Source organism: Callorhinchus milii, unplaced genomic scaffold (genome assembly GCF_018977255.1).
Source record: "Callorhinchus milii isolate IMCB2004 unplaced genomic scaffold, IMCB_Cmil_1.0 Scaffold24, whole genome shotgun sequence".
Taxonomy (NCBI): domain Eukaryota; kingdom Metazoa; phylum Chordata; class Chondrichthyes; order Chimaeriformes; family Callorhinchidae; genus Callorhinchus; species Callorhinchus milii.
Window position 1 is genome coordinate 611,707 of NW_024704765.1, and position 18,197 is coordinate 629,903.

General features: G+C 46.3%; 1 protein-coding gene across 1 annotated transcript in view; it reads right to left on the reverse strand.

Annotated features, from left to right (window-relative positions):
* The window catches only part of vps13d (vacuolar protein sorting 13 homolog D), a 123,548-nt gene that overhangs the window by 26,072 nt on the left and 79,279 nt on the right, over positions 1 to 18,197 (reverse strand). The window contains exons 62-64 of the mRNA XM_042343811.1: positions 17,979 to 18,127; positions 16,498 to 16,632; positions 14,902 to 15,069 (exon numbers count right to left, since the gene is read on the reverse strand). Coding sequence (XP_042199745.1) covers positions 14,902 to 15,069; positions 16,498 to 16,632; positions 17,979 to 18,127 — 452 coding nt within the window. The remainder of the gene's footprint in view (positions 1 to 14,901; positions 15,070 to 16,497; positions 16,633 to 17,978; positions 18,128 to 18,197) is intronic.

Consider the following 18,197-nt stretch of genomic DNA (forward strand, 5'->3'; position numbering starts at 1 on the left):
GAAGGTGTGGTCCTTCCGATGAGATATTAAACTGAGGTCTTGTCTGCCTGTTCAGGTGGCCCTAAATGATCCCAGCACCATTTGAATAGAGAAGGGAGTTTCTCTAGGTGGCCTGGCCAACGATTACCCAGATAAAATTGGCCACACACTTCCTTTATTCGAAGATTGGCACTTATGACAAAGCAGCATTCCCCCCAGTACTGAGTCTGGATTTTAGCCTGGACTGTGAGCTCCATCCCTGACAGGAGGTTTGAATCCATAACTTTCAAACCCAGAGAATAGAGCTTGACAGACTGAGTCAGGCTGAGACCATGGCTAAAAATGTCCCACTGGATCGTGACAGGCACGACAAGAACACACCTTAGTAAACAAATGTTTGGTGAGTTTGGGAGAATCTGAAATTCTTGGGAGCTCCTTATTCTTCTGGCTCCATCACGGAGGAAAATATTCAGCTCCCCCCTGGGTAAAATAATGCCCAAGTATGTGCACATGTGGCTGTTGAATTTTTGCTGCTTAGAACAGGATTCCTCTCTCCGTCTACAACTCACACATCCATACACCAGTGTACAGGTGCACGGCACCAGAGCAGTCAGACTAGTTTCATGCTCTTAAATGCACCAGCTATGTGCTTGCCGAGCTGTCACCAATCTGCTTACGTACGTGATTGATTTCAAGCAAACGGAAATGTGACATAATCACTGTTGCTGACGAGAATCCAGGACAATCTGAGAATTTAGCATTATATCCTGCTGCAACCCTGCACTCAGCATTGGCACAGCTGCAGGTTATTTGAATTTTGAGAACTGCTCATTATGATTCGCCATTTTTGTTGGTAAACCGCAAATATTTGAAATAGAAGTAATTTATACCAGTAACTAGTGTTAGGCAACACATCACCAGTATGGTAAAACTAACCTGTCTCATTTGGATTCGGGATGAGTCGTTTAACCCATGAGCAGATACTGCTGAAACTGGGGCTATTTTCACTGGAACTATAACAGCATCTTGCATTTATGTAGTGCCCTTCACTTCCCAGAGGGCTTGGAACAAATGAGGCTGAAGGTAGATATGATTGAGGACCTCAAAATAGTGAGGGGGAGATCATAGAGTCGACAGGGAGAAATTATTTCAACTAGTTGTGAATCCGTGACGAAAGGACATCAATTTAAGATAGCTGGAAAGGGATTAAAGGGAGAGATTGGGAGTTTTTTCACCCCACATGTGGAATGTGTTGCTGGATGCAGTGGTTGAGGTAGGATCCATATTAGATTTCAAGAGGGACCTGGTTAGATATCTAAAAAGGAGTCATTTTCAGGGGTTTCACAGCAAAGGCAAGTAAAGGAGACTGAATGAATTACTCTTTGATAGAGCAGCGCAGACATGATGGGATGAATTCCATTCTTTTAAGGTTTGAAATAACTAACTTTCAGTCTATTGTTAATCCAGGTGGAAGTATAATGTCTTTGCTACACTTTTGCTCTGGAGTCTGGAGGTGCAGAGCAGCACCAATCACTGGATGTCAGAGAGTGGATGGAGCATAGGGTCAGAGCACTGGATTAGTCCCAAACACCCCTCCTCTCATACGACCAAGTCACCTCCGGTCACAAACCAGCAGCGTAAAAGCAACACTAGGTTCCATGGCAATATTGCTTCCTGCAGCCTGTTCAAGAGCAGGCAGAAGGCCAATAAACTGCCAGCCTCGGATATTTGGTGCTGATTGCAGTGTGCCTGGGCTGAGTGGAAACTAGCCGTCAGTCACTACAAACACCAGGCTGGCAGGAGATGCTTTAGAACACTAACATTTCATCTCCACGAAATCAGTCAGGAAAAAAATATTATTAGCAACAGGTGAAAAGTTCAGCTCTTGCAGACAGATCCACTCCAAGGAACACGGTTAATAGCTCAACAATGAAAGCGTTCCTCCCTTCCCACCCCCCCCCACCGCCCCAACCCCGTTTACTGCTCTAACAGCTGTTCTACATTGTTGCTTCAAAAGTTCAATAGTTTATACGGCAAATATTATACACTGAGCTCTCTGCAAAAACAAATGGCTGACATGCAAAAATACATGAAAACTTTCAGCACGAGAGGCGACTCTCTTCAGGGTCCGTGCCTTGGCTACCTCTCTCTTCCTCTGTTTTTTTAAAAAAATGACCTTCTGTACTTCTCCTGCTCCCCAGATCCCTCCTCGCATCCCTTAGTATTCTGACTGCTCAGGTCCCTATCTGGTTCCCTTTTTTGAATTATTCTATTGATCCTGTGTCAAGGGCCACGTTGATGGTTTATTCAATGTAGAAGACAAAGATTTGTGCTCCTCCACTCCCCACCCTGGGCACTTTAGGAACATAGGAACAGGAGTAGGCCATTCAGCCCCTTGAGCCTGTTCCATTGTTCTATAAGATCATGGTCTATCTGTACCTCAACTTCAATTATCTGCCCTTCCCATACCCTTGATACCCTGGCCTAGCAAATATCTATCCACCTTTTGGTTCTCCACTCTCCTAACACCACATCGTCTATAGATTCAGAAAAGTTTGTGTTTTGGAAGGGGACAGAGATCACGTGATACTTTTGATATTGGATTCCAGAAAATATTTACATTTTTATAAATGTTTATAGATTGTCGCTTTATAGACCGCCAGCTTTTCTGTGCTCCCCTGGAGCAGTGAGAATGGTTTGGATGTGAGGATGGGATGAGACACAATCTGAATCTGTATGGTACAAACAGAACACCAGATGTAAAGGTGCTCCCTACCTGTGGCGACCAGGCTCACCTGAGGGGGAAGTAAAGCATTCCCCAATGGTAATTACAAGGGTTTTAACCCTTTTAGTAAAAACTAAAACATTACCATGTAAAATGGCTCCAATTTCTATTAGTCATAAACCAGATTTCTTGGGGCTGGGAGCTGTGACTAATGTGATAACCAGACCACTTGGGTATGGTTTGTATCTCTGTCTCTAAGAAAAAAAACAGTTGTACTAAGCAATGAAAGAGACTAAGAAATGAGATTTTCACATCATGATGTACATCCTTTAGAAATATACTGAGGTTCTGACTCAAAAGTCCCCAAAAGGGCTTGACAATTTCCTAGAACAATATTAAGTCTTGCTCTGAAGCTCAGAAACCTGCCAGGCCTGTTGTTGCACCCAAATGCCTGAGGCTAAGGACATCCACCCTCATCCACACAGACAACCTTCAGCTGCAGGAAACACTCGACTTAAAGTTAACAGCTTTTTACTTCTGAGCATTTGAAAAGCATCTGCCTCAAATGCGAACAGATTAAACTGAGTAATAATAATCCTTACATTTGATATGACATTTGTTGAAACTTCTCAAAGCACTTGATAAGATTTACTGTGTTGTGTATTTTTGTAAAAGACAAATACATCAACGAATTTGCATACAGCAATCTCCCAAAGACAGCCATGAGGTGAATGAACGATTTTATCTGGGGGTTGTTGGATTGTTGGCTAGGTATAGAGGATTGTATTGTTGTGAATATTAGCTCCAGCTAAAGAACTCAACCTTTTCAAAAAGAAAGAAATGAGAAATGAGTTAGGAACACAAGAGTTCAGCTCATCTGTGTGTAGAGGCAAGAAAGAACATGCATTTCTATAGCTCGTTAAGATGCCTCAAAGCACTTCAAAAGCAATGACTGTTAAGCGTTTCTTTTTGTAGGCAAATGCAGTGAAGGCATTTTGCACACATACAGCCATAAAGTGAATGGTTAATTTATCTGAAGGATTGTTGATCAGGATTGGGGAGAAAATTCCTTCTTCTTTCCCTATAATGTGACAGAATCTTTAATGACCACCTGAAGACCAGATAGATGTGCTGGATCTTAGCTGACATCTCATCCTACAGGGCAGTGCTCTCATGGTCAGAGTGCTACCAAGTGAGCTGAATTGACACTGACTCAAAACCCGCCAGCATTCTCCATGTTCTCGCTGGCCGTCTCTGGACACGTGTCCTGATAACAACTTGGATTTACAACAACTTGGAATTATACAGCGTCCTCCTCGCCGGATGGCGTCTCAGAGCGCTTTACAGTAACGGATCCTGGCGCTGAGCCAGGGGGAGGGGGAGGAGCCAAGGGGAGGGGGAGGAGCCACGGGGAGGGGGAGGAGTCAGGGGGAGGGGGAGTAGTCGGGGGAGGGGGAGGAAGGTGACCAAAGGCGCCGTCGAAAAGAAAGGTCTTCAGCAGAGACCTGAAAATAAGAGAGGGAGCGAGACGAAGGGAGTGAGGAAGGGAATTCCAGAGCCTCGGGGTATAGTGGCTGAAGGCACAGCCGCTGAGGGTGGAGCGGAGGACTCGGGGGACGAGGAGGAGGCCAGACCCGGAGGAACGAAGGCAACGGGTACTGTTGTGAGAAGAGAGGAGGGCAGAGAGGTCGGGGGGTGCAGAGGAGTGGAGGGATTTGAAGACAAGGTTTGAGGATCTTGAAATCGATCCTCTCTGGGACAGGCAGCCAGTGCAGTCTGGCCAGGACTGGGGGGATCGGGGAGAGGGGTTTGGGGGTGGGGGGGAGGGCCAGGACTGGGGGGATCGGGGAGAGGGGTTTGGTGCGGGTGAGAATGCGGGCGGCAGAGTTTTGAATGATCTGGATTTTATGGATGGTAGTGGATGGGAGACTGGCGAGGAGGGCGTTAGAGTAGTCCAGCCGAGAGGTGACAAAGGCATGGACCGGCATGGACCAGGGTTTTAGCGGCTTTTGGAGAGAGGTATTGGCGGAGTCGGGCGATGCATCGGAGGTGGAAGAAGGCGGTGCTGGTGAGGGACCGGATGTGGGGAAAGGAAGGATAATTGGGGGTAGAACCTGATGCCGAGGTTGCGTACGGGTTTGGTGAGTTTTAGGGGGAGGTCGGGTAGGTGGAGGAGGTGAGAGCCGTGAGATTTTAGATGTTGACGAGAGCCAAAGACTATGGCATCCGTCTTGTCAACGTTCAGCTGAAGGAAATTTGCACTCATCCAGCCCCTGAGATATGACAGGCAGTTGACAGAACATCGGGGGACTGGGGGTCGCAAAGTGAGGTGGAAAAATAGAGTTGGGTGTCATCCGCGTAAATGTGGAAATGTACCCCAAGTCTGCAGATGACATCCCCAAGAGGGAGCATGTAGATCAGAAAGAGGAGGGGGCCAAGGATGGATCCTTGGGTACCCCGCAGGTGACCAGGTGAGAGCGGGAGGAGAAGCCGTTTGTGCAGAAGTACTGCTGACGGTTTGTGAGGTAGGACTCGAACCAGGCGAGTGCGGTCCCACTGAGGTGGGTGACGGAGGAAAGACGGTGGAGGAGGATGGCGTGATCGACTGTGTCGAACGCTGCGGAGAGGTCCAGGAGGACAAGGAGACAGAGAGAGCCCTGGTCACAGATAGAGAGGATGTCGTTTGTGACTTTCATAAGCGCAGTCTCTGTACTGTGGGTGGAAACTGGACTGGAGGGGTTCGAAGAGGGAGTGGGAGGAGAGGTGTGCGCGAAGTTGATGGCCAACTTGATGGCCCGAGATCGCCTGTAACCAATGACACACTACTCACACACACACAAGAAACCCACAAATCTATTTTCGAGGAGGAAACACAACATATAAATAGAAGATAAATAGATGAGGCTAAAGTAGCTAAGCTGAAGAGAATGCAAAGGCCGCAGGTTTAATCCCTTGGTCTACAGTGAGCCAGCTCTCAGCCAGGGCAGTCGAACCCACGGTTATGGCAAATTCCTGTTCCTTATTACAATACAAAATTACATTTGTATAGCGCCTTTCACGTCGGGAGGTCGTCCCAAGGCGCTTACTGTCATTGAATGGTCACTGCTGGGGGTTCCTGTGTGTGGATAGGATCAGGCTGGGCTGTGATGCCTCCTGTGGTGAATAGCTCAATGATCCTCACTGTCAATGCTCACAAGTGGATAATTCTCAAACTGAAAAAAGTCACATTGCCTGAAAGATAGAAAATTGGTGAATCTTCCCCCACAGCCCCCCTCAAACACACAGACACACAAAGCTGGAAATAGGCAACAGAGGATCCCGTGCCTGAACTTAAGAGAGAAATTTGTGTTTAGGTATTTGAGGACTGATGCTAACCCATTTGACTCTTTCAGCTGCTATCTATCTAAATCATTTCAGATCTCAAGCATTTGTAGACTTACCTAATCTTTATGACCCGTTGAATCTTACTAGGATCCAGGGGCAATTGCAGCAACGCCGCCTTTACAGGCTGGCCCCAGATAATAATAATAATCTTTGCATTTGATATAGTGTCTTATCACGTCTTTGACACGTCTCAAAGCGCTTCAGGGAATATACTGTAAAGTGAATTGACTGTATATTTTGTGAGCGATCGCAGCAGCCAATTGTGCACAGCAGCGTCCCACAAACAGTCATGGATTGAAGGACCAAATTATTATTATCACCGGAGGCACAGCTGGTGAACATGGGCAGGTCTACACATTCCCATTAAAGAGTTTGATCCTTATGGGAAGAGGCAATGGAAGGTCCCACTGATCAAATCTCGGGGAGATTCACAGCTGGAGAAACTGGCCATTTTGCAGTAAGAGACACCTGGCATTGTAACAGTAACAGCGATATAAGGCAGGAAGTCATGTTGTGGTCACAAGATTGTTTCGGGTGAAAAAGGTCGATTGGCCAATTTGATCTCATGTCTCCAGACACCCAACAGTCTTCCCCTCACAGCATCAACAGTTATTTTAAAAAACCAAGTCCAGCAAGTGCCCTGGCCTCATTCTGGCTTCACTGCTATACACAAACTGTACTGTCAACTGCAATTCTCTTGCAGATTCAGAACCAGGTTCATGTGTCAAACCACACCCGAAGACAGGTTGTTAAAACTCTCCTCTAATTGTAATTAAACCAGATTGCTGACACACGAGATCTCTATACACAGGGCTGAGACTTACTCAAGAACCATTCCGTTCACGGCAACAGAATGAGTCAACTGCAGGAATTCCCATTGCATGTTTAGATGGTGATTTTGACTCTTGCCTCCAGCACAGAGGTTGCAAGGTCAGTCAAGGGCTGACGCTCCCAGTACAGTCTGGGGGAAGCTTTGCGCGGTCCTTCAGATGAGTCATTAAACTGGCATCCTTATTCACTGTTCAGGTGGACGTTAAATATCCTGGATTGCTAATAATAATCCTTGCATTTGATATAGCGCCCATCACATTATCGAGATGTCTCAAAGAGAAGGGAGTTTCTTCCAGTGTCATGGCCAACACCCCCAGATTAATGCTGGTGAAAGTTGCTGCCATATTTAAATACAAAAACAGTTACTCAGCAGTTACTTGTAAAGTGTTTTGAGACTTTTCAACATGAAAGAGTTACACCTGGGTTAAAGCTCTTTCTGTGGCCATTTGCCAACAAAATACACACTATATACAGTAAATCGTGTGAAGCTCTTCAAGGTGTCCTCCCAATGTGAAAGGCTCTACATCTAATGCAGCGATTTGTAATCTGCTAGTCCTTTCCTTCTATGATGAACATCACTTTAGACTTATTGGACTTTATACGTTGTAGAAGTGCAATAACAACTTGTACTCCCTGGGGTGCTTTAAGATGGGTGTAGCAAGCAAGCAAGGCTTAAAGTGTGGACAACACAAGGCCTTCAAATAGCCACCTGGAAGTTTCTAACAAGCGTTTAATGTCACCAAAGATACTCAAAGTTCACCTGAAATTATATTTTAAACATTATGAAGCGACTGAGTGGGCTGAACATTGGAGCATTTCATACTCACAGCGTCCACATCAGAAACAATCTTCTTTACAGGCCCACAGGCAACTTTGAAGTGGAGTAGGGGAGGAGTAGGTAGGGGCCACTTTAGCAAATCAGGCAGCTGCCTAGGGTGGCAGATTGTCCTCTCGGAGTGGGGTTGATGGGGAAGTTGGGGGGGCAGGGAATCGCCCCAGTTTCACTCGGGGTTTGGGCCAGGTCATCGTCAATCACACTTTAGTGGTTGGTTTACTGGCGGCAAATAAAAAGTGTTGGAGGGTGTGGAAGTGGCAACAAAATAAAGTGGGTCAGGTTTGTGAGGACTGAGGTTTGTGAGGACATAGCCATAGAGGGGGAGGGCAAGAGAGAGAGAGAGAGAGAGTGTAAACATACTGCCAGGAGGTGGAGAGAGGGTAGGAGAGGGTGCGGCACACCTAGAACGGCAGATTGTCTCAAGCAGCCTCCGGGAATAGGTATGGGAGGTGACGTTTACAGGTCTGATATCCAGCCACAGAGGTGGATAAATTATCTTCACTGAGTTAATGTGATTTATTCAGTCATTTCAGTAATCAGCACAATTCCCCATAATCATTGCTGATTGGATAACCATTTCTTGTTTTCCATACAGCGTTTGCACGGCTGTGTCTTGCTCTGCTCCTTCCTCCATCTGCCTCCTTGGGTGGATGCTAAATATCCTGTGATACTATGGCAAAAGAGTAGCCAGCTTTCTAGATGTAAATTACCAGCTGTGTTTGCCTACACACACAGCCAGTATATTTGATTGTAACACCTGGGAAGTCCTTTGCGACATTGTAATACATAATGAAATGTGAGTTTTCTTTTCCACTGATCATCGTCGCAGAAAACTGAAGTTAATGTCCACAAGAGTGCCAACTGCCTCCTGGTATCTTTTCGAATTGGGCTGACATTGCATGGGCACTTAGAAACACTGAAATCTCAAAGCACTTCACTGGTAATTGCAAGTACAGATAGGTACGCTCTAAGCGATGGAGTTCCCGAGTGATTGTCAAGTGATTTTTTTTAGGAAAACATGAGAGTCCCACAAATGGCCATGAAACAATTGACTAACAACTCAGTAAAGATTATGGTTAGGACATGGGAAAAGGTTCGTTCTGTCTTCCAATAGTGTTCTGGGGTCTTTAAAATCCACCCGAAGAACACACAGAAGGGAGCACAGTGCTGAAGCGTTAGCTTAGACTGTACTTGAGGCTTTTTGTGGGCCTTAAACAACTTGGATTTATATAGCGCCCTCCTTGCTGGATAGCGTCTCAGAACGCTTTACAGTAACGGATCCCAGGACCGAGCCAGGGGGAGGGGGAAGAGCCAGGGGAGGGGGGGGGGGGGGGGGGGAAGGTGACCAAAGGCGCAGTCGAAAAGAAAGGTCTTCAGCCGAGACCTGAAAGTAGGAAGGGAGGGAGTGAGGCAAAGGGAGTGAGGAAGGCAATTCCAGAGCCTCGGGGCACAGTGGCTGAAGGCACGGCCGCCGAGGGTGGAGGGGAGGACTCGGGGGAGGCCAGACCCGGAGGAACGAAGGCAGCGGGTACTGTTTTGAGGAGAAAGGAGGTCAGAGAGGTCGGGGGGTGCAGAGGAGTGGAGGGACTTGAATACAAGGGTGAATATCAAAAAATATCAAAATGCAAGGATTATTATAGGGTGAGGATCTTGAAGTCGATCTTCTCTGGTACAGGCAGCCAGTGCAGTCTGGCCAGGACTGGGGGGATCGGGGAGAGGGGTTTGGGGGTGGGGGGGAGGGCCAGGACTGGGGGGATCGGGGAGAGGGGTTTGGTGTGGGTGAGAATGCGGGCGGCAGAGTTTTGAATGATCTGGATTTTATGGATGGTAGTGGATGGGAGACCGGCGAGGAGGGCTTTAGAGTAGTCCAGCCGAGAGGTGACAAAGGCAGGGACCAGAGTTTTAGCGGCTTTTGGGGAGAGGTATTGTATTCTGTGAAGCGCTTTGGGACGTCTAGAAGACGTGAAAAGTGCTATATCAAATGCAAGGATTATTATTATTGGCGGAGACGGGCGATGCGTCGGTGGTGGAGGAAGACTGTGCTGGTGAGGGACCGGATGTGGGGGAGGAAGGATAATTGGGGGTCGAACCTGACCTCTAGGTTGCGTACGGGTTTGGAGAGTTTTAGGGGGAGGTCGGGTAGGTGGAGGAGGTGAGAGCCGTGAGATTTTAGACGTTGACGAGAGCCAAAGAGTATGGCATCCGTCTTGTCAACGTTCAGCTGAAGGAAATTTGCGCTCATCCAGCCCCTGAGATCTGACAGGCAGCTGACAGAACATCAGGGGACTGGGGGTCGCAGAGAGGTGGAAAAATAGAGTTGGGTGTCGTCTGCATTCATGTGGACATGTACCCCATGTCTGCAGATGATATCCCCAAGAGGGAGCATGTAGATCAGAAAGAGGAGGGGGCCCAGGATGGATCTTTGGGGTACCCCACAGGTAACCGGGTGAGAGCGAGAGAAGCCGTTTGTGCAGATGTACCGCTGGCGGTTTGTGAGGTAGGACTCGAACCGGGCGAGTGCGGTCCCATTGAGGTGGATGACGGAGGAAGGGCGGTGGAGGATGGCGTGATCGACTATGTCACACACCATATATGATTTTGGTCAACGTCTGAAATTCTTTCATGTCAGGCACTGGTGCACGTTTGCTCTGAAAGGCTGACAGAAGTTTCATTTACACCAGCAGACCTGTCAGCCATCACTCATTGTGAGGGACAGCCACACAGAGCATGGATCTTCTCTTCTCATCAGTCACCCGGCACTAACTATCCCTCGTTGCTGTGCACTGTCAACCTGGGAGACCTGAGCTGAAAACCAAGCTTAGTTTTCATGGGCAGATGGAATTGCATGGTGGAGGCTTCAACCTATACCATGGCTTGGTTTCTGCCTTCCCTCACCCCTACACCACCCCTCCCCCATGCCCGGGCCCTGACATTTGACCGTTCAGCGCTTTGGGACGTCCTCCCGACATGAAAGGCGCTCTATAAATGTAATTTTGTTGTTGTTGATTCAGCCAACAGCACACTCGCCTATGGGTCAGAACAACGACAACAACAAAATACATTTGTATAGCGCCTCTCACGTCCCAAGGCGCTGGACAGTTAAGAGATTGCAGCCCCACTTCAGAAATCAACAGTCCAGGCCAGCGTTGGGGGTGGGGGCGTGTGGGGGGAAGAGACTGCATTAGCAGATTTGTCATTAGCATTATCTGCCTGTTCAGGTGGATGTTAGAGATTTGACATGCTATTTGAAAAGAGAAGGAAGCTTGATGTGTCCTGACCAACAATCCCCCATGATAAGCCTTCATCTCGTTGCTGATTATGTGTCCAAAACAGCTCCTGTGTCTGCCTGCAAAAAACAGTCACCACACTTGCCAGTAATTCCCCGTCAAGTTCTTAGATATTTTGATATGATAAATGGCACTCTTTTTCTCAGAATTAGGTGTCTTGTTCAGAAAAACATCCATCACCAGCAGAGCATGTACACAAACATTGTGGCTGGCTGTATGGACTGTGCTTTCTGTATTCTGACTCCTTGAAAACGGAGGCTTCCCTGCCCTCTCTCCGTGGACATTTGGCTGGCCTCAGCCATGCTGTTTTGGTGGAAGGGAACAAATGGCCGAGTTACTGCTTTCCCCAGGCATGACTGAACAAACGTGTGGCTATTTCCAGGCTCCCAAAGACCTTGTTATTTTTCCTGTCGCATTCTCTAAGCTCCAGCCCTTAATCAGCTCCCCTCCGTCGTTAGCTGGGGGGCAGTAATGCATTCTGACACTAGCACGTTGGTGATTTAGCCTAAGAGCACCCCTCCCCTTGCCTCCCCCCACCGTTTGTGTGGATGGCTGTTTAGCTGGCTAGCCCAGGGGCACCCTGCTGGCCTCGCTCCAAAAATTCCCCATTAGGTTGGGAGCTCCCTGGAGCACCTCCTGTTGATTTACCCCATGCCGATGCCTGATGGAAATTGGTTAGTGTTACCGGTGTGAGTGACTGATCCCTGTAGGGATCCCGACCGGTTCAAACACAGGGCAGGGCAGTCAAAAGTCCACGGTATGAACTTGGAATGACCCCAACTCTGGCTCCACCGCAGGTTCATCCAGAGGCCAACTACAGTTTGTTACTCAGATCCTATATACTCTCCCAGATAGCAACAAGTAGATGAAACCATTTAACCCGTTCAGTCCTGCTGTAGCACAGCCCCCGGTACCGGTTAAAAGGCTAAACAGAACAGAACAGAAACTCCCCACTTTAAAAGCATCATCACCCAGAACCGCTTCAAAACAAAACAATTCCTCACTGGGGTCGGGATTAAAACTGTGACGTGCTATTGGGCGGGTTTCAATTCAAGCTTGGGTTAACTTCTAACCGAACTTTAAACGGGGTTGGAATCACAGTCGTCCTTTGAAAAACATGACATGTCAAACATATTACAAAACTAACCCTTTGCCTGAATACTCCCGGTTTGGGATATGCAATCACTGGGTTCAACAATGTAAATAATAAATAATAAGCCTTGTATCTGATACGGTGCCTAGAAAGTATTTTGCAGGTAATAGCTGCCAAAGTGTAGTGTATATGAATGTCCTATTCACAGCGTATGGTAATTCCAGTGTAAAAACAAACCCCACGTCCTACACCAGCAAGTGCAGTAAGTGAATGGCTCCAGAGTCGACACGTTTAAATACTCCCAAGAGTTTAACTCCTTCAAAGCTGAAGAAACATCAGTTAAAGTCATCTAAAGAGCAGGTCTTACACTGAAATCGATTTCTCCCTATTTGGCAACACAAACAAGCTGCAGACCAGGCGCAGAGCACTAAGTACAGCAGGGGGCTAAGGTCACAGGCTTCACTACATCTCCAGCAGATTAAATCATTTTCCAGGTAATTCAGATAATAAAGCCGCGGTTTTCAAACTGTTGCGGATCCTTTGCCCACGATTTGCAATTGGTTTCCGAGCAATTTCTGTGTGAGCTGCAGGCCAACAGTGCATTACAAACAGTGTTGACGTGACCCACTGAAGCCATTTCACAACAAAACACTTGTTGATCCAGTGTAAAACAGGCCAGTTGCTTGCTTACTGTGTGAGCCTCAACATACAGGGCTCGTTAAAACCGCTTTGGACAAAACTTTTGTTGCTTGAGCAACAAAAGTCCAACTTCACTCAATCCTCCAGTTCATCTTTGCCACTAGATACAAGTCATGAAATTACAGCTAACAGAATATTTAATGCCCAGGCTGGAAAAGGAATCATTGCTCTCTTGTGAATACATTTAGGATCAAAGCACTTTTTAACCTAAAGACAGTTTACCAAAAGGACAAGTGCAGAGCCAGCTGACGTGAACTCTCGTTCAACCTCAACTTTGTGCCAAGATAAATATGTTGAACTGCTCTCCGTGGGTTAAGCTTAAAACAGGAGTTTACCTTTCCGAGCTGTGTGACAAAATGGAAAATCAATTATACTTTATATGAACTAAAGCTCTACCCAATGCCTGAGTGTGCTACCCTCCCCCCAAATGACAAGAACAGATAATACTCATAAGCTCTTTGGCTCTGAGAAAACACAATTCAAGAAGCATTTGTTTTCAGACGTTTTAACCAGATGCAATTTGTAAAATGCGCATTGTTGCTTGTGTATCTGTGTGTTTGTCTCTCCCTTTCTTATTCTGCACACACGCTCTCCTCTCTCCCTCCACCTCTGTGTGTTTTCCTTGTTGTCTTTGCAAACATGTCTCGCTCTCCAACTCTCTATATATGTATGTGTGTCTTCCTGTGTAGGCTCATAGAAGGTGCAGCTCAGAAACAGGCCATTCGGCCCAGCCAGTTTCTGCACGAGTGCCTATCCTAGATCCTATTCACAACATCCCAGCACAGCTATCTGAGTAACATGAGAGACAATGATTTGGTGTGCAGATCAGCGTTGCTTACTATACTTTCATTTCAGCAGTGTGGGTTGGATTGGAACTCTAGGTCTCCAGGGGACAGTCTGCGAGCTTGCTGCATTCCAGACCCTGAATAGCCTTTGTTCCACCACTGATCACTGCTGCCCACAAGATGTTAAATTGGGGATAATAATGAACTATTTTCCCTACAAATGACAGTCAATCACGTCTAGTGTTTCAGTGTAAGTGTATGCTTAGGCTACTGTAAAATCTCTCACCCGAGCAACTGTCACAAGTGTGACTTACATCAGACAGCTGCTGGGAATCAGCTCACGATCATTGCAGTGGCACCCCTGTCTTTAAGACCATTAAAATTATGCATCAGAATCCACGGGGATCATAAAACAGCTGGAAATACTTGTGTTTCAAAGCATCTTATCACAATGAAAACATCTCAAAGTGGTTCACACCAATTACTATCAAGTGTAGTGACTGCTGTGTAGGGAATATCTGCAACAACACATTCCCACAAAGAGTCATGAGGTTAATTTATCCGGTTGGCTCCCCCACTCCTTCTCCAATCGTGAAGCGAGATCTTTAGCACCCACTTGATCAGACAGACAATACGCCTCCTCCCCCAAGTATTGTGCTGAACTGTCATCCCGTAGATTAGAACAAACATCTGTACACTAACAAATTTACTTTATACGACATTAGAGGCCCCAAATTCTATTTGGTTTTATTAAAGCCTTTAAAATTTCTCAGGAACAGTATATAGTTTGGGGCATGCCAAGCAACTGCCAGGATGGTGGAAGGTGAACTAGATGGACCTGTTTTTTTCCAGCTAGCAAATTCTTATTATTTTATAAAATTTGAAATTGTTCAGAAATTTGGACAATTCTTCAATCTAATCATAACTAGGAAATTGGTTTCTTAAACGACTTGTGGAAAGCCAGCTTCCGAATCGAGACAAAATAAGAATTTCCCAAAATTCAGGAGGATCTTAAAAATGTTAAGTCAACAGTTCTTAAGGCTACTATAAACAAGCTAGAGAGAAAATGTGTCTGTCATAGCATCTCAACGCACTGAAACATCTCAAACCAAGAGGCATTTTGCCCCACAAAAAATATCCAGTAAATTCACTTTACAATATATTCTGTGAAGCGCTTTGAGATGTCTAGAAGGCATTATAAGGCACTAAGTCAAATGCAAGGATTATTATTATTACTATTTCAGGCCTCAGTTGCCATGGTTTTATTTGCTGGTGTGCCGTACCTTCGCTGCGGAGTTGGAGACCCCGTGGGTAACGTTCCTGATCAGGCCTCCCACGTTCCCGTACTTGATGAGTCCTGTGACGCCCTCCGACACGTCGTTCAGGAGCCCCATTGGATTCCCCAGGAAATCAACCGAGCCCAGGATTCGGGTCGCCTGACTCATCAACTCCTAGATTTCAAACGAAAAGACCATTTAGCTTGTGGAACGCTAGCTTGAGCTCCGAGACGCTCTCCTGTGCGAAGAGCGCTGTACAAATGTATTAAATGTCTGAAATGCCCACGACAGGCAAACAGCACCACGACTTAACGTGATGCCTGAAAGATGGAAATTCGAACATTTTAGCTCTCCCCCTGCATTGGAGCGTCAGCCTGAACTGTGCTGCAAGTCCACTGTCACACTTGAAGCTAACCAAGCTCATAGATACAAAGTTAGGGAGGGGGTAAACAGCGAGAAGGATAGGAGCCGACTGCAGGAAGACATAGACAGAATGGTACAATGGGCGACACATGGCAGATGAGTTTCAATGTGGAGAAATGTGAGGCAATGCATTGTGGTAGAAAGAATGAGGGGAGCAATATAGGCGGTAATACAATCTTAAGGGGGGGGTGAAGAGAGACAGAGAGACCTGGGGGTGCAGGTAAATGAATCCTTGAAGGTGGCAGGACAGGTAGATACAGCTGTAAAAAGGGTATATGGGATACTAGGCTTTATAAATAGGGGCATAGAGTACAAGAGTCAGGAGGTTATCATTAACCGATACAAAACACTGGTTAGGCCTCAGTTAGAATACTGCGCCCAGTTCTGGGCACTGCACTATAGGAAGGATGTTAAGGCATTGGAAAGGGCACAGAGGAGATTTACGAGGATGGGACCAGGAATGAGGGACCGTGATGATGATGAAAGGCCTGAGAGGCCGGGATTATTCTCATTGGAGCAGAGAAGGTTACGAGGACCTAATAGAGGGCTTCAAAATCATGAGGGGATTTGACAGGTTGGAAAGAGAAAAACTGTTCCCACTGGTGGGTGTGTCGGTGACTCGAGGTCACAGATTCAAAAGAGTCTCTAAACGAAGCAGAGGGGAGGGGAGAAGAAATGTTTTCACGCAGCGAGTTGTTCGAATCTGGAACGCATTGCCTGAAAGGGCAGTCGAGGCCGATTCGATGACAACTTTTAAAAACGCGGTGGACGGGTATTTGAGGAGGACAGGTTTGCAGGTTATGGGGAAAGGGCCGGGGAGTGGGATTGACATTAATTGCTCTATTCAAAGAGCCGCACAGACTCGATGGGCCGAATGGCCTCTTTTTGTGCTGTACGATTCTATGATTCACGGGAATTTACTGAGAAATCCTGCATTTAGGTGAACGGTTATAATAAGACCTGAGCATTGCCAGAGCCATCAGTAAAAAAGTGGTGATATGTTTCCACAATTTGAGATTATCTACGTGGACCTTGCTGTTGGTCTGATACCCAACGATCATTTCTTAGGCTTAAAACATCAGCTGTTGGAGGTGCTGCTCCACAGCGTATCAACGTAACTCAACTCTCACTGACTGCATTGCGGGCCTTGTCCACCCGCTGGTCCGGGTTGACACCCACCTCCTTAAAGTGCTTGAGAATGTCACTGATGATAAATTCCTGGGTCTCGTACGGGTGCACTCGGGTGTAAGGGTCCAAGTGAATCACTGCATCTTCAAATCGGATCAAGCGGATCCCCAGCACGCTCTTTAAAGCCTGTAACAGAGTAACAGCACAATGGATACCAACCACACACCCGCAAACATGACTTCATCCCAGAAAGCGGTATTATTGAGCATTGAATTGCATTGAAACACCATTAAACTTCATTGGTTAATTGCCATAAAATGTTGTGACTGTCTTTTATGGACAAACGGCACAGCAATAGCATCAGCAATTGCCAGCAAACGGCCAGGTGAATGACTGATTTTATCCTATAATCAGGAACTAAATAATAAACTTTCTCAATATAGAATGTTATCAGGGAGACAAACACGCAGCTAACCTACACCAGCAACATCCTGCAAACAATTAGAAATTTACAGCACAGAAGAAGGTCATTGGACTTGTCATGTAGATAAGCCAAATTAATTTTGAGTAATTTACCACACATTTAAACCAGGTAGGAATATTGGCCAGGACTCAATACACTAACATTTGCAGGACAGGAGAAGGAAAGTTCAAAATATTGAAAGGGCAAAAACACAAGATGATGAAAGGAAGAGAAAAAAATATCGATCATGAGTTTAATATGATCAGAAAATAACAGAAATCTCTGGAGTAATTTCTGGGATGCCATCTGCTCATGGGTTTCTGATGACAATAACACAAACGAATTATTCAAACCACTGCTAGGGCAGAGCCTGGAAATTCTTTTGCATGAGAATTATATAAAATTAGATCAAATCTGTCATTCATTTCATGGCTGTTTGTGCCATATTGCTGTGTTCGCCTACAAACAAACAGTCACAACACGTTATAGTGAATCCTGTGAGGTGCTTTGAGAAAACCTCCCAGCATGAAAGGAATTAGTAATTTCAATGCATTGTCTAGTTTGTCTAGTCTAGTTTGCTTGAAATATTAAAGGGAATGGTGCTGGGATGAGGAGAGCGGGTTGGACTGTTGAACTAGGGAGACGGTTGAAGCAGGAAGTGTTGATTCCTTCAAACACAGATTAGATCATTTTCTTTTAGGAAATAACATTATGGGATACAGTAAGACCGCCAGGAAGGTGGAAGGTGAACTTGATGGACCTTGGTCTTTTTTTCATCTTGCATTTCTTATGTTCTTATGATTGGACGGCTCAGGTGGAATAAAACTGGACGGGCGTAGTGGCCGTTTCCTGGGCTGTAAAACAGATTCTATAAGAAACCAGCTTGTTGCACTTTCATTGCCTCTTGCTTGGAGGTGTTCCCTATAGCCATCACTTAGCAGGATTATTTGACCTGTTGCAGGAGAAGGACTATAGCGACCCCTGGTGAGCATGATCACAAACTGCCTGACATGGACACCCATGGGATTTAACGTTTAAATCATCCTCTTTCTCCACGTCAGGAACTCACCTTGAGGTCGGCCGGTAGCTTGTTGGAAGTGAAAACGCTCATCTTGATTTGTGGCATGCTGAGTTTGAGGTTTTCGAAGTAGTAGCGTTTTAGGGTTCCCCCTTGGTCACTGTGATGCTCCAGGGCATTCTCATCCGGCTTTTCCACATCTACCAGAGGAAGGGAGAGGGTACAGAGGCAGGAGTCATAGCAATTACGTTTCCATTGGAAATCTGAGCG